This window comes from Protopterus annectens, chromosome 2.part2 (assembly GCF_019279795.1).
Source record: "Protopterus annectens isolate FY-2018-M chromosome 2.part2, PAN1.0, whole genome shotgun sequence".
NCBI classification, from domain to species: Eukaryota; Metazoa; Chordata; order Ceratodontiformes; family Protopteridae; genus Protopterus; species Protopterus annectens.
This window is the reverse complement of record NC_056730.1, coordinates 84,507,056-84,524,371: the sequence shown is the minus strand read 5'-3', so window position 1 is coordinate 84,524,371 and position 17,316 is coordinate 84,507,056. Positions and strand designations below refer to the sequence as shown.

The following is a 17,316-nucleotide window of genomic DNA, read 5'->3' as shown; positions in this document are numbered from 1 at the left end:
AAGCTAATGCAAAATATAATGCTTACATTTTTTTTTGTTTTGTTAACTGCTAAGGTTAAGTGGGTCCTACGGCTTATTTTCACCAATTGTATATGCCAAAGGCAAAGGTGTTATATAAAATGAGACACACAATCATAGCTTCCAAATAAAAATGAGTCCATGTTCGGCTACCGAATACTAAAAAACTAGAACCACAAAATAACCAATGTAAAACAGGGAAAGGGACAACTATCGAACAACAGCAACTTCAAAAAATGCCCCTATATTCAAAACATGGAGTGTATTTATATTAAATACAGGGATACTCACATTAGGGGCAAGAAATATAACAACTGTAATAGTGCTGGAGTAATATATATGGGTCTATGTTATATGCTTGAAGGTTTAAAACTTCGACTCTCATATGATCGACACCATATCAGCAACGTTTTAAAACTTCGAACAAATAATAAAAATTAAAAAAAAAACTTACCTGAATGCTCTGGGCAGGGGGGCAAGCCAGCCTGCACACCCACACCCCCACTACTTAAATATACCAACTCCAAGATCGCACTATATTGAAGTAAAGGGAAATATTCCCTATGGCGATCTCCATTGAAACTTGCGAGCTTTCAAAAGTTCGATCATATGATGTCGACCTATGTGATGAATGTGAGGCATTTTATATAGGGAAGACTGAGCACAGGCTAAAAAGGAGAATATATGAACATACTTATGCTATTAGGTTTAAGGATGAGAAAAATTCCTTATTCAAACATACCATTAGTTGTAGATTATCTAAGTTTACATTTTTTGTACTAGAAGACGTGCCCGTAAACCCTAGAGGTGGGCCATGAGAAACAAAGATTGAATAGAAACAAGTATATTGGCAACTGATTTTGGAAGCTAATAGAGAACCTGGCTTGAATGATAAAGTTTCTGTAGCCCCAGTTTTAAACTTGAGGGTAGCTAGGTTGCAATGAACCATCTTCTGTAAAGTTCACATATTTTTGTATACTTAGTGTTTTAACAGTGTAAATTAATATAAAAACTTTTGTTATGACTTTGGGACACTAGCTGGTGGGTTTGGTTTATGGACTGGTGCTGGGCTGGCTGCTTTTGTGAGCCATTTTGAGACTGGCTACTTGCCTCCTGTGGAGTGAACACCTAGACCATTAGGCTGACCTCTCCCCTTACACTTTTTAAGTGCACTTAACATTTTAGAATGTTATATAAAGTTTTTAATAATGTTTTTACATATTTAACATATTTAACAGTTATTTATAAGATTTTTTACATTTGCTCATAAGTAATTGTAGTGGTTTAGGTGATATGTATGATTTCAGTTTGTAACGTAAATGCTGCAAACCAATCCAACTAACGTGAACCAAGAGAAATATGCCAATAACCAGCGAAGCTTTGATACACCCTTTTATTTAACACAAACAGCTTGAACGAAAAACCAAAAACATGATAAAGCACTCCAATAACCCTGTGCAATTCAATTAAAACCACAAAACAAATGTAAAATGCGATTAAGCACTTTCATCCACTCAATCGTGGACTTCTTCAGAATCGCATACTAACATAGCATGAAACATTTTATAGACTTTTTGGTGCCAACTTTTTGACAAAGATTTAAAGTGATATTCATTTTATTTTTTCAATACATCTCTTGACTGTCATTCAGTTCATATTTCAGGTAAAGACCAATGTACAGTATGTTCCAACATACAATGCCAGTATTAACATAAAATTAACTTTTTACAGTATAAAACCTCCTATTTTGGATGCTGTATAAAATGATATACTAGTAATGTTTAAATTGTAAATTGAAACTTACGAATACAGTATATATATTGTAGTATGATTGAAACCTATTGTGTATGATTGCCTTTCCACATGCATAGACCAAAGTAATGAGCTAAATATCTAATTACACTCGTACTTTTTTTTAAAAAAGCATGTAAAGGCATGTGATAAAAGCGTATAATTAAAACATATGATAAAAGCATAAAAACAAAATAAACAATTACATATGCCGAAACTATTAAACCAATAAGTGCAAGTTAAAAAATGCATATGTATGAATAAATGCCCTAAATAAATAAAACATATGTGCTCTATTAAATAGTGTAAATTGTAGTTTCTATAATGTTTCAAATCTTGTCTAAGATGTGGATAAAATGTAATATAAAAATACAATTGTAGAAAATAGATCTAACCATATTGTTATTATTAAATAAAAAACATTGATAATTGATTTGTAATAAATATAATAAATATAGTAAATATTAAAATATGTTTAGTATGGTGAATGGTATTTAATTGCTGTAACTTAAAAAATATTTATATATGATATATATAAAAATACAATTAAATGCATTTATGGCAAAGTGGGACTGTAGATCAATTCAATAACACAATATATCATAACACACATAAATAAAATAATTTATGCTAGGAATGGTCTTAATGAAATATATTCATTTAATCCTGGTTTTGTGGAAGCATCAGTTAATATTTGCCATTTAGCCTCTCTAGCCGCTATATATACCTTTAGATTTCCTCCCCTGATATTGTAGTTTACCCTTTCTAAAATAGAAAACTTGAAATGATGTTTGTTATCAGTCTCTTGGATGTGTCGGCTTAAAGCATTTCTACTATCTTTCTTTTTAACTGCATATAGGTGTTCATAAATTCGCCTTCTGAATTTCCTTTCTGTTTTACCTATATAGAAACAACTGCATAGTTGGCATGTGGCTGGATATACAATATTCATAGTATTGGAATTACCATTTACAAATGTAACTCTTGTATTATTTATATTATCTAATACCAAATTATCTTCTTCATTAATGGTTTTGCAATACTGACAGTTTCCACATTTTCTAGTTCCTTGTTTGTAACCTTTGTTCCTATTCTGTCCTGTATTTTTTTCCAGAAGGGCCTTCAAATTCATTCCCATTTTATATACAAAAATGGGTGTCTCTCACAATGTTTCCATTACATCAGTATCATAAAATGATACATTCCAATATTTTTTCACCATTTCTTTAATATAGTCTGCCTGAGGGGTATAATATATAATACATGCTCTTTTATAACCTTTATCATCATTTTGTGCCACTGTATTGTTCATATTCTCACGTCCTAAGACAGGGAAGTATTTATTCCCCCATTGTTCAATCACATACGTTTTAACTTCTGTAATGAGATATTTAGGATACCCTCTGTCTAGGAATAATTTACTAATGAATTCTATTTCCTTTATCATTTCTTCGTGCTTTGAAGTCATTCGTGCTGCACGAATGCATTGCCCTTTGAAGATGTTTTTCTTCATTTTCAAGGGGTGATAACTCGTGTATTCCAAATAATTATTAGAAAATGTGTTTTTTCTGTATATGCGAGAGGAAAAACCTTCATTAGTACTTGAAACATAGGTATCTAGGTATGAAGCTCCTTTTCTGCTTTGATTGTATGTAAACGTTAGGAACGAACTGCTTTTATTCAAATATTCTACAAATTCATCCAATATTTTTTCTTCTCCATCCCATAATATAAATATATCATCTAAAAACCTTGTATATAATTTGATGTATTTATAGTATTGGCTTTTAAATACACTTTCCTTTCCCCAATCCAAAAGGACTAAGTTAGAAAAAATAGGAGCGCAAGCTGCCCCCATGGCTACTCCTCTAGTCTGCCTGTAAAATTCACCTTCGTAATAAATGTAATTATGGTCCAGAATAATGCTCATCAATTCCATGATTACCTTAGTTTTCTCCCAATCCAATGTGGAATACTCATATATACTATTACTAAAACTTTGTAATCCCTGTTCCTTTGGGATACAAGAAAATAAATCTACTACATCAATAGTCAAATAAATTATATCCTTCTTCCAAATGTCATTTGTCAATAATCCCAAAAACATCCAAGAATCCTTAATTAAATGGGGGACTCTGACATATATGTGTTTTAACCATTTATCAATAACTTGTCCCATAGGGAATGTCTTGGATCGACTGCCTGATATGATAGGCTTGAAGGGTGGGTCAAGTACATTTTTGTGTACTTTTGGCACTCCTACTATAGTTGCCATTACTGAGTGATCCACTTTCAAAAAATTGTATAGATCCATATGAATTCTATCATCAATCAACATATCTTCTCGATACATGTTGATACGTCTGTATCCAATGTTGATCTGATTTAAAGAAATATTATCATAATTCCCAGAATCTACCAGGATATTAAACATTTTGTTGACATATACATTATTGTCATATAGTACAATTCCCCCACCCTTATCTGGCTTCATTACTCTTACTGTCCTATCATTCATAAGTTTTTGTAGTAATAAAATCTCCTCTTCATTCAAATTACTATGTTTTTTGTCTCCCTTAATAGTGTTTTTTAACTGATATATATCTCTTATTATCAGTTTCTCAAAAAGGGAGACTTGAGGATGTGAGGGTGGTATGAAAGTGCTATTTTTCTTTAAATCACCACTTTCTTTCTCTCTAATTTCTTCCTTAAAATTTAAAGCTAAATTTAATTTCCTAGTATATTTTTGATGTCTATAACACTGTCAACAACCCTGAAGTTCTTGTAAGGCACATATTTCAAGCCTTTAGAAAAAAGTGAAAAGTATTCCTTTCCGATTGTCAAATCTGTGTAATTAAATATAATGAATCCTTTAAACTGACACATAACTTGTTTGTTGTTTATTTCTCCCTCATAGTTTGAATGATTCTGTTCATTAACCTTATAGTTTGTGCATTTAACCAATTCACTTCCTACCTCCTTCGTTGTCCCCAGTTCTGGTTGTTCCAGTACTTCTGTGCCCCTCTTCACCCATTCCCTTTCCATTTCCAATTTCTCTCCAGATTGTCGTTTAAATCCTGATCGTTGCCCCACTGAAAATCCTGTTTAGTATAATTGTTATTGGATTCCCTATAAAAATTATTATTGTTAATATTATTTCTATCATAGGATGTCATCTGGTATTTGTAGCTTTTATATTGGTAGTCTGTATTCCACTCATACACATTCCCTTCCTTATATTCTCTTATATCCCTCTCTAATTTTTTAACTTTTCTTTCCATAATATTGTTTGCTTTTTTATCCGCTTCCAAAAACTGTTTATGATACAAATTTTCCCATTGATCAAAAACCAAATCTTCCATAATATTCTTATTCAATAACTCTGCCATTTCTATATATTTGCATAACTTCGCATCATTCTTTTTCACCAAAAGTTTCATAAAATCAATACCAAATCTGTTTAACAATTCCTCAAATTCCTTACAGTTACTATCATTTAAGTCTATACCCATAGGTTTCTTAAAAAATCTTAGTCCCTTAGGGACAACATTCATGGTAATACATTTGTTCAGATAAGCATTATCTATTTTAATACCTTTAATAATGCCTATATATTTACCCAAAACATAAATATTTTGCTTTAAAGTTCCTTGTTTATGTTCACCAAAAGTTGGCGCCAAAAAGTCTATAAAATGTTTCATACTATGTTAGTATGCGATTCTGAAGAAGTCCACGATTGAGTGGATGAAAGCGCTTAATCGCATTTTACATTTGTTTTTTGGTTTTAATTGAATTGCACAGGGTTATCAAAGTGCTTTATCACATTTTTGGTTTTTCGTTCAAGCTGTTTGTGTTAAATAAAAGGGTGTATCAAAGCTTCGCTGTTTATTGGCGTATTTCTCTTGGTTCACGTTAGTTGGAATGATTTCAGTTTGTTTTAATTTAGTAATTAATGATAATTAATGGAATTTGCATACTTGATCAAGTATTATGGGGAAAAGTATTTAAACTGTGTTAGTAGGTTTAAGCACTCATCTGATGAATTCTTGTTGGGATGAAAATAAGGAGAATTAGTTAAGTATTTACGTGTTTTTATGTATATGAATAAAAGTGACAATTCTGCCTGGTTATGGTTTGCCTGTTTTTTCACAAGTGCCTTTATTCAGGTCCTGGTTACTTCACTTGTTGTAGGTTGGCACTGGACTGTCCTCAGTTTACTTTTTGGGCAACTTCAAAAAAAAATACATTGAATGGCCATATTTGGTCAACAACTAGGAAGTATGTGATGCATAAGATAAGTGAAGCAAAACCTTTTAAATTTGCCCTATTCCCCACTGTAGTGTGATCTTGGAGTTGGTATACATAGTAAGGGGGGTTTGTGGGGCATAGCCCCCCACCTTGGTTGGTTACGTGTACGATGTTGGATGACTATGGCCATTCTATGTATTTTTTTTTTAAGTTTTTACTTTTGTTGTTTCGCGTTTTGAGTTTTCTAGTATTCGGTAGCCAAACATAGACCCAAAATAATCAGTAACACTAATAGTGCTCATTTAGAATGTGGACAGTATAAAAGAGCTGTAATGGTGTAGGATGGTGCAGTGGTGCAGCAGATAACATTGTTGCCTTACAGTAAGAGGTTCTCTGGTTTGGTTCTTGGCTGGGGTGTCTTCTGTGTGGGGTCTGCATATCCTCCTTGCATTCCCTCTTGGTGCTCTGGTTTCCTCCAACATTCCAAAGACATGTGTCTGGGCCTCTGCTGAAAATAGGCTCAGTTCTAGTCAGACATTTCTGGTCAACAAATGTTAAATAAATAAAATTTGCATTGCTTGAAAGCAACTTTGTAAAGGTATTGTCTGGAATTATTTAATGACTTTTATTCTTTATTTTTATTTATTTATTTATCCTTTATAGTCTGGGTTAGTCCCACTAGGTTAATAGCCTCTTTGCAGGGGAGACCCATGGTGGTATTTATACTACTACCCCCCTCATTGTCTTGCCACAAAAAACACAAATTTTATGTCTGACAGGACAACCTCTTAAGGGAAAAAAAGGAATGCTGTTCAAAAAAAAAGTTTGTATGATTCATATATTATAACATATAGTCTGTATATCTGAATTTTAACTGTCATTTGAGGAGTAAACTAACCACTGCTGGATTACCATGTTGAACCAGCATTCAAACTTTAACATTTTAAGCACATCAATAGTATAGTGCTATTAAAACTTAAATTGAATGCATTGCTTCTCTTTTATTTTCATATAGGCATTTATACTGAGTCACAGGAGTTCATTTTCAGCCGTAGATTTTTACCAAAGGTAGAAAAAAGATGTATAGTACTGCAAAGAAGCTAATCAACATCTAACAATAAATTACATGGTCAGGTAGTCTGTCAAAGAGCAGAATAATATAAGGCATGATTATAGCATGCAGACATTGAGATTGTGTCTACGTTAGGATGCACCAACAAATAGCCATATCTACAAGCAATGCATGTCTGAATCATAATACTTTTCATGTAAAATTAAAAGTTGGTTATTATTATAGATTACCAGAATTGAGAAAAAAAGACAAGTAAGGCATTATCAGGTACCTACACTAAATGGCATATTTAAAACAGGTAGTAATCCAATGTAACTAATGTTGGTTTGTTTTAACTGTGGAGTTTTTAACTGTGGAGCTTTTCTCCTCGGGCCTCCACTGAAAATGCACCTACGTCCAGTCGGACACTCCCGGTCAACAAATTTAAATAAATAATAAATAAATAAGTAAAGTTGTTTGTAAATTATGTTAGAATAGTTAATAGGGCTGGGCATCAGACTGCAATGGACTGTTTTAAAGAAACTTCTTTAGTAGTTGATAGTACATATGGATGCCATTGTAATGCATTTAAGCCCTGGGATTGTGAGTGAAATTGTTAGCAAAATACTTTTATTTTAATTCTGCTTACCACTGGGGGAACAGTTGTTTAAGCAGATTAGTTTAAATGCCTGTCTGGCTTTGTCTGCAATAGTTAATTAATTTGTTGGCTTTGGATAGATATAGAAGGAATACATGCCAAATCTCATAGTCTTCTTATATGTATAAAGAAGCAGATAACCTAGCATATTGCTGAAACAATTCAAGCTGTCCCTAATGAAATGCAAGCAAATTTAACTATTCTTTTTACATTTTCAGTGGCCATGCTTCTAGTGTTATACAGACTGAAGACCAGCTGATATTTGTGAACATAAAACAATCACAGGGATTCAGAATATGGAACCAACAAAAACATCAAAAACAGCAGTTTTCCAAGTATGTGTTATCACTACTCCTTATTCAGTTTATGTTAGTTATTTATATTAAAAAGTACAAAGGAATTCAACAACAAACACTATGATAAAATAAAGATGTTATTTAAATAATGTTTCAGAATTTATACTGAATTCCAATCTTCAGGGTGACATTATCCCAAGCAGTCTGTAACAGAGTTTACATACTATCTATCCAAGCTTAAACCACTGGTGATATCTATTTTATATTCCAATGTTTTCTAAAACTTAGCTACAGCCTACAAATATATTTAGTGTAACTTAGTAGCATCCATAATTGTGTGAACACTTAGCCTATCCTTGCTTACATGTTTCCTTTTTCCAAAAAGTAAAAAAAAAAGGCCCACGCAATTAATGGGCTTGCTACCTTGAAATCCTACTTAAATGCCTTAACTCTCTTCGACAGCTGGTTTCCTATATCTTGATTGATACCTTACAATAATGATGACTAGCTACTGTACGTATCCCTGGTATTGTTACTAAGAGCCTAAGGGCATTTGTGGCTTGATTTACATCATGGTCATGCGTGTGTCCTGGCTTGTATTCTTTGCGATGGTCCATGTCTACATTTAATTGTTGATTGTACTGCTCTACAATAATTTTGAGGCATCTGTAAGAACAATACACTGCTTTCTTTGTAATTGTTTGATTAGGGCAGCATAATCTGGTCTTGTCCTTGCTACTATATTAGCAACATTGAAGCAGAAATTACTGGTATTTGATTTAATAATAACTTCATTCTTAAGATAAAGTGCCTCATGTTACCTAGACTTAATATCTGCTGTTTTCACTCTGTTTAAGGTATAGGGGCAGCATTTTCAGTCTCCCTTGCTACTATACTTTTACTTGAAAATAAGTGTTTGCTTTACTGATTCAATATATATTTAATTGATAAGTTACAGTGCCTCAGTCTGACCTGGATGTATTATATAATGTCAAACTATCTAGTGCTATTAAAACCAGGTCTGTTATTTCAAGCTGTTAAGACAAATCTTAATCAAGCATTGACCTACCTAGTTACTAAGAAATAGTCTGTAACTTCACTAGTTTGTGTCAATAATTACTGTGTAGTTGATTATATATTCTTAATTGTTTTAGTATCCTACTAAAGACAGTGTTTCTTTTTCTTTACTCTACCTGTTTTTTTCTCTTCCTTTCCTAAAGTACCCAGCTCTACAGCCGCCATATCCTGTCCCTGGATATAGAATTCTTCTGGCCTGGCGACTAAGGAACCATTAAAACCTGCTGTTTCCTCATATTGCCTCTGATCCCTCAACGCTATTTTTAAAAGAAAGCAAGAAAGTATGTTGTTTTACTACACCGGGCAGTAATGTTTACATTTATAAGCATTAATTCTAGGTGGCTCTAAGGTCACTCCACAGCAAGGAAAGCCAGCAGTCGTATCTCCTTACTACCCTATAGCCAGCAAACCGCTCCTCTGTCATACTATAACCCTCCTTTTAACTGCTAGCCTCTCTCACCGCTATCCCAGACCAGTCTTCTCCCTCTCAAACTCTACTACTGTTATATCGTTTTTGTCGACTAGGTGATACTTTTACCTAGTCCTACCTTCCTCACACCTATCCTATGACTTCATAGCCTAACAATTTCACAGCTCCAGGTCTTAATAGTGGCTGTTAATTATTGTCCACTTTTTTTCTTACTTCTAGTTTTAGCACCCACTTATCCCCCTACTACCCCACCACTTTTCCTAAACTCTATACCCACTCACAACTTTACTTACCTTACATCCACTGCATTTCACTGATTGTTCTTTTGGATGCTTCTTCCTTCTCTTGTCTCTTCCCACTCTATTCGCCCTGTGGGCTCACTCCTCTCCCCTACCCCACCCCCAGTGGTCCTGCACTTATACTTCTAAACCACTCCCTCTTCCCCATTTCATCCAATCTAAAGGTCTCTCTACTTTAGGCAATATAACCACACCCACATCACCTCATATCCAATGAAACAACCCTTCTTTTTAGATAACTGTACCAAACTGTTATCTCTCAACTTGCCACGCCTACATCCCGTACAGTTCCTTTATTCTAATTTCCACTTTGACTACATCAACTTTCACAGCACATTTTAAACTGTTACTTATTGCCATGCTTTTACCGTTTCTAACCTCAGCCTACCTCTTAACTTCCTTTGAACACCCACAATATCTTCAAATCCACCACCCGCCCAAACAAACTACACTAACTCTATCTCCCAAAATCACATAAACATAAGTTCTATTCCTAGCTACCTACTAGCAAAATATCACAGATTGACCCACATCAAGTACAATGATCTAAAAACTAAGAAATCTCTAAACCAAATCTGTAACCTACATAATCCTTTGTGTAGACTTAAAAGCCATTCCTTATAAGATGGTGACATTCACCCTAATCCTGGCCCAACCAGTACTTTAACAACTGAACTTCATAACCCCAGTCCCTCCAGCCCATCCTCCCCTACCAAACGTACTAACTCACTCTGTATTGCACATCTCAATATACTTAGCATTAATAACAAAGTTGCACACCTCCATGCACTTTTAGATGTGCACTCTTTCGATGTCCTATGCCTTACAGAGACATGGCTAAAACCCTATACCCAAGATACTGAAATCATCCCACATGGGTACAATATTATAAGATTAGACCGCAAAAAGGAGTAGCTATCCTTTTCAAAAATGGCCTACAAGTTACCTCTTTAGACTATACACCACCTCTAGAGAATAATGCAGAAATCCTTATTTCCATATTTCAGCTCAATTCTAGTAAATCCATATACATTATCTGTATCTACTTACCACCTGGTAATAATACCAGTATACTCGAGGGTATCCTCAGCTCCCTGTCATCATCCTTCCCACAAGAAACTATAATCCTTGGTGATTTCAATATTGACTGGAAATGTGTCAGTACTGAACATCCTACTTCCCATATTAACCTCCATGGCTTTTCACAAATCATTACCTCCCCAACCAGAATTAACAAACCAAACAAAAAGAAAGCACCTTGGATTGGATTCTCATAAATAAACACCACCAGACTTATAAGGTAGGAATCTTCCCAGACGATATAAGTGACCACCCATTAACCTTTATAATCAGGCAAAAGATTGATATTCCCTTCATAGCCACATATAGGTCAATACGGTCCAACAAAGACTTTAACCCTGAACTATTCCATAATGAACTTAGGGCGTGTGATTGGTCTCCCTTAAAAAGTCTCCCTGTTGAAGAGGCAGTTAAATACTTTAACACTAAATTCTTAGCCATCCTAGACCAGCATGCACCAAACTTTTCTATAAGAATTAGGTCAAAACCAGCCCCTTGGCTGTCTACAGACACCAGACAGAAAATCTTACTCAGAAACAAAGCTTGGACCAGGTGGAGAACTACCAAAAATACTTTAGATCAACTAACATTTAGACAGATGAGAAATGAGACAAAAAAGTTATATTCTCAGATAAAAAAAAAAACTTTTATTCTCAAATGCAGCCGTCACACCATAATAATCCACAAATATTTTGGGCAAGCATTAATAGACTCCTACACCCAGGTCAAACTAGTACACCAACCCCACTAGGTAGTAACCATGAAAGCCCTAAGCAAACTGCTAATGCCTTCAATACATTCTTCACAGAAGCTGTACAATTTCTAGCAAACCAACTATCACCTGACAGCTCAAGCCTACCTACCTCCATTACTAGCTCTCTCCCTACATTTCGACTGCAACCCATCCAAACACACTTCATCTACAATACCATCCAAAAACTAAAACCTTGTACTCCATCAGCTGACCAGCTACTTGCAGAATACCTGCAGAAAGCAGCTACAGCTGCAGCCTATCCAATATCCATCCTCATAAACAGAACTATAAATGAGGGAACAATTCCAGCAATCTGGAAAATCTCTTACATTACCCCCCTACACAAAGGTGGGAACTCTAATGAACATTCTAATTATCATCCTATGGCACTACTATCCCCCTTAGCAAAAATAATGGAAAAATGCATTCATAAACAACTACTCAACCATCTAATTCAAAACAGCATACTAGCTGAGTGCCAACATGGCTTCAGGCCATTCCATAGTACCTCTACTGCCCTCCTATCTTTCTCTAACTCCATTAACAATAACAGAAATAACAACATCCTCTCTTCAGCACTCTTTATTGATCTTTTCAAAGCTTTTGACATGGTAAACCACCAGCTACTTAAAATTATTCTCAAATCTCTTTCTCTTGATGCACAGGCTGTAAAATAGTTCAGTTCCTACCTCATTAATAGGCAGCAAGCTGTGCTCTGGGAGAATAACCAATCTTCCCACTTACCAGTCACCTTAGGTGTCCCTCAGGGCCCAATTTTAGGCCCTCTCCTATTCTCAATTTTCATCAACAATCTTCACTTAACAATTCCTAATGCTACTTGTATACAATATGCAGACCACTCTACAATTATATGCTCAGCCAACACCTCATCTGAACTGCAATCCATAACTCAAAAAGTGTTTAACTTAGTAGAAACATGGTTTCTTCAATGTTGCCTCCTCTTGAATCCAAAAAAAACAAAGCTCCTTCTCTTTACTCCTACCCGTAAGTCCACCCCAATAGATTTCTCATTCACATCTAAAATGGTACACTTATATCACCTGAATTAACAACCAAACTTTTAGGAGTTACAATTGACAACAACCTCAACTTTGATACTCATATTAACAACACAGTAAAAACAGTCAACAAAAAATGGGCTCCCTCTATAGGATCAAACCCTTCCTTAACTCCATTAGCTAGATTTACTATTGCTCACTCCCATCTAATCTCAACACTTCTCTTTGCCTCTCCTATTTATACTAATCTGTCTAAAAATAATCTTCAGAAGCTGGCTAAATCATACAATAATATTGCCAGATTTGCCACTGGCAAACCCTTCAGAACCCACCACTGTCAGAATCTAAAACAACTAGGTTGGCTTGAACTTCAGAATCAGCTTAATTTTAACCAAATTACAATTGCCCATAAGACCCTTTACCATCCTCATAATACTCCAATACTATCGAGCCTGATCACCCCCTACAAAAACCTTAACACCTTACGCTCTTCAAATGAACTACTAGTCTGCATAAGTAAATCCAATAACATGGCAGGTGACTCACTCTTCTCAAACACAGTTGGGAAAAACTGGAACCTTCTACCTAGTGAACTTACATCACTATCCTCCTTAACACTTTTCAAACAAAAACTTAAAATTCACCTTAAAACACACTACTTATGCCCTTTTTGTAACCCTGACTAACCTTTGCCTGATTTTTATTAACAATTTTACTCCTATTACCTTTCTTTAACTAAGTTTCTTGCCTTATTATCAGAGAAATCAGGAACTGTAAATTAAGTAATCATCTATAAGATTACTTCTTCAGAATTATTTCTCTTATGTGATCTCCTAAATTGTATTGTCATATTAAATGAACTGTAACAATGTATACAAATGTGTACTTTGCCTATATTATTGTAACCTTTATTAGTGTTACAACTATTTTGATTTTTTCTTTGGAGCTTTTCTCCCCGGGCCTCTACTGAAAATGGTCATGTATCCAGTTAGACTAGCCCGGTCAACAAATGTAAAATAAATAAATAAATGACACAGGTTTTGATTTGATTTATTTTCTGTGATGAGTTGCCAGGGAGTTTAATATAGTCAGGAAGATATGGTTGAAGAGGGTTACTATTTTATTTAAAGACACTGTTTTTAATGGTTCTGCTATAGGTGCTGACATGCCAGTAGCTCACAACACACCTGCTTGCTGCCAGTAGCTCCTGCTTGAAAACCCATTAGCCTTATCTCATGTTCCTGCATAGCCGTCATGGCACTTATCTCACGTTCCTGCATAGCCATCATGGCACTTATCTCATGTTCCTGCATAGCCGTCATGGCACTTATCTCATGTTCCTGCATAGCCATCATGGCACCTGATCTCATGTTCCTGCATAGCCGTCATGGCACCTGATCTCATGTTCCTGCATAGCCATCATCGCACCTGATCTCATGTTCCTGCATAGCCATCATGGCACTTATCTCATGTTCCTGCATAGCCATCATGGCACTTGATCTCATGTTCCTGCATAGCCATCGTGGCACCTGATCTCATGTTCCTGCATAGCCACCATGGCACCTGATCTCATGTTCCTGCATAGCCATCATGGCACCTGATCTCATGTTCCTGCATAGCTTTCTGAACACCTGATCTCATGTTCCTGTATATCCTTCCCAACACCTGATTGCAACTTCCTGCATAGCCTTCCCAACACCCTGTCCTATATATTACACAGCCATACCAGAAGCTAAATTCTAAACCTAAAACTCCCACCCAGTTTCCAGCCTGACTCCTTGGTCCATAACCCTAAACCTCCATCTCCCCTGCCTAACCCTAAAGTCCATGCTCACTCCTTATCCTTAAAACTCCCTTCCTTTTCCGTAATCTTATAACTCCAACCACCCACCCTAAACCTAAATTTACCTATGACTTCCTAACCATAAAACTCCCTTCACAATCCTTAATCCTAATGCCCCTCCTGCACCCTAATCCTAGCCCCCCTTATACTCCTTTCTCATATTTGAGTTTGAGCATTAGCAGCAGCATTCTCAATCTACAAGTCTCTTCAGTCTCTGACTTTGAAACGGTGGGTTTTGAGTGTTTGGGACTCAAGTGCTTGGAGAAGAACCATTTTAATACCTCTCAGTTGGTATACTTAATAATAGGCAAGAAGTTTTTCTTATTGAATTTGGTTGTATTTCTGACCATATCATAATGGATGTTTGCATGAGTCTTGGTATGTTTCATATAGCATAGACTAAGTTATGACATATTTCCTGCAGGGGTAATTTTGCTGGAGTCTGTTCTTAGTATCCAGTCTAAAATATTTTGTTTTAGTGGCAACTTTATCTGTCTCTATAGTTGTTTGTATTAGCTCTGCTAATCCATATAGACCAATAGTGGAGAGTGAATAGCCTTATGGGTACTCTTAGGCTAATCAGTAATAATGTCACCTAGGAATATGTGCTTGTACTAATCCAGGATAATATGTCTTCAGAGGCTGACTGGTCTAGACTAGGAGGTGTATACAGCACCACTATGCATATATTGTGTGCTAGAAGTGCACTTACTAAGATTTCAGTTTAATTAGTGTTTGATATTTCTGTGAGCCACATAGCAAGTTAAAACATTTTTGAATATATAATGTTAGACCACTAAATCCTTTACTAGTACAATCATGACAGATTATGTCATAGCCATGAAGCAGTATTTGTGCATATTTTGAGAATGATTTCAGCCAGGTTTCTTTTCACAGGTAGTTAGTTACTAAGTGTGTAAGCTATGAGATCACCGAGAAGCCTTGTCCAGTTTTTCTCAATTGCATCAACGCACTATCTGGTTAAGTGAGTTGCTCATTACCCACAGCAGACAAATGGAAACTGAGGGACTCAAATCCTGGACCACAGGACACAGCTTGTTAATGGCTTGTAACCTTAATCCTCTACATTAACTACCAGACTGTTATTGCAATTAAATCTGGGGTGTAGACAGAAATTTCCGGCTATGCAGGTTTGTTACTTTACTATGAACTGTGGATATTTATATGGCATATTTTTATTACAGTAGGGTTGTTTCAGAAAGGTGCATCAGGATTGCTCAACATAACTTTTTGCATGGAATCTCTTGGGTTAGGTGGAAAGAACCTACATTTTAGAAATGATGTGTGTGTTTGTATTTTTGCAGGTGTTTAGATTTCTGCAATAAGGCTTGGATACATCTGCATTCACTGGTGGAGGCAGTAGTCAGATGTTAAGATGTGGGTCAGTCTGCAGATCCTGTGGACTGTTACAGCCTCATCCTTTTGGCAGCTTACAATCTCTACAATCACTACCCTCGAGCGTGCTTCTATACTTCCACACATGCTCAGTCTCCTGATCAAGCAGCACACCTCTTCAGTACAGGTATACTAGGCTATACTTGCTGGCAGTGATACACCTGCTTCCCCTCAGATATCACCAGTGCAGTGAGTTACGCTGCCTCCCAGCCCCACCCTCCCACCATTGGCTTTTCACTGCCATCTCCCAGGCACTCCAACACCCATACAGCTAGTCATAAATCATCTGGAGCACAGTTAGGGCTTAATCTCTCTGTGCCACAAGGCTGGGTGGATGTATATTTTCACAGCAGATATTTTAGAATTTATAGGTCAGTGGTACTACAGCTGAATACCTGAGGGTTAGCTATATTTTAGACTGAGTGCTTGTTTGGGGGTACTAGGATACTAGTTGAATGCCTTATTAAGAGGGGCATGATAGATGATGAGCAGAGTTAGGATAAGAAGAAAAGTAGGTAAGTCTAGATGTTACATTAGTTTTTACAGGTAATGTTTGTAGCTATTTTGTGTTTGCTTTGTCATCCTGCAGAAGTGGATGTTGCTTGTTTTTCTCTAGTGTAATTGTCAGGGCTTATAGTGTTGAAGAGGATTGTGTGTCTGCTTATATTTTTATGGCAGAAGTTAGCCTATTAGCCTATTGCTAATTTAATAGTTATTAAAGGGTTATGTTGTGTACATAATAAGGTTAGGGATAGATTTAATGCAAAGTCATCTGAAGGACATACTGAAGGTATGAAAAGACCTAGGAGTGCGACTGAAAACCTGTGGGTAATTTTAGTCAGTTATAAGAAGAGAAGGGAACTTTAATTATTAAAAATCAAGTAGTGGGGGTGCACTATAATGGAATAAATTGCAACCAAGAGAGAGATAATGTTACTGAGTGGTGGAACTTTATAAAATAAGTCTGTTAAGGATAGGGACAATGATGCAAAGGCTTCGTCCGTCAACTCATTTCCAAAAGATGAACGGGAAATGTGGTGAAAGCACCCAAAATAAACCAATTAAGAACTACCAGGTGAGCTCTTTGAACCAGGGTAGGTGAAAATACCAAAACGTGACTGCAATGTCATAAGAACAAACCCAATCCAAAGGATTATAAAAGCGTTATTTAAAATGACTGAACACATTTGTAAAAGTTTAGTACAAAAGTTTTGTTAAGCACTTTCATCCAGAAATGGACTTCATCAGAACTGTTGACATTAGTAAAAGCTTAATATTAATTATAAAAGTACATACAATCTGATCTTCTGAGAACCAATTGTTGCACCAAGTTAAT

General features: G+C 35.7%; 1 protein-coding gene across 10 annotated transcripts in view; it reads left to right on the top strand.

Annotated features, from left to right (window-relative positions):
- Positions 1-17,316, top strand: part of LOC122795548 (muscular LMNA interacting protein) — a 2,709,240-nt gene that overhangs the window by 182,988 nt on the left and 2,508,936 nt on the right. For 2 of the 10 annotated variants that reach the window (XM_044063766.1, XM_044063760.1), the window contains exon 2: positions 7,985-8,101. The exons of the other annotated variants lie outside the window; for them this stretch is intronic. In XM_044063766.1, coding sequence (XP_043919701.1) covers positions 8,063-8,101 — 39 coding nt within the window. In that variant the 5' untranslated portion in view covers positions 7,985-8,062. The remainder of the gene's footprint in view (positions 1-7,984; positions 8,102-17,316) is intronic. 10 annotated transcript variants of the gene reach the window in all.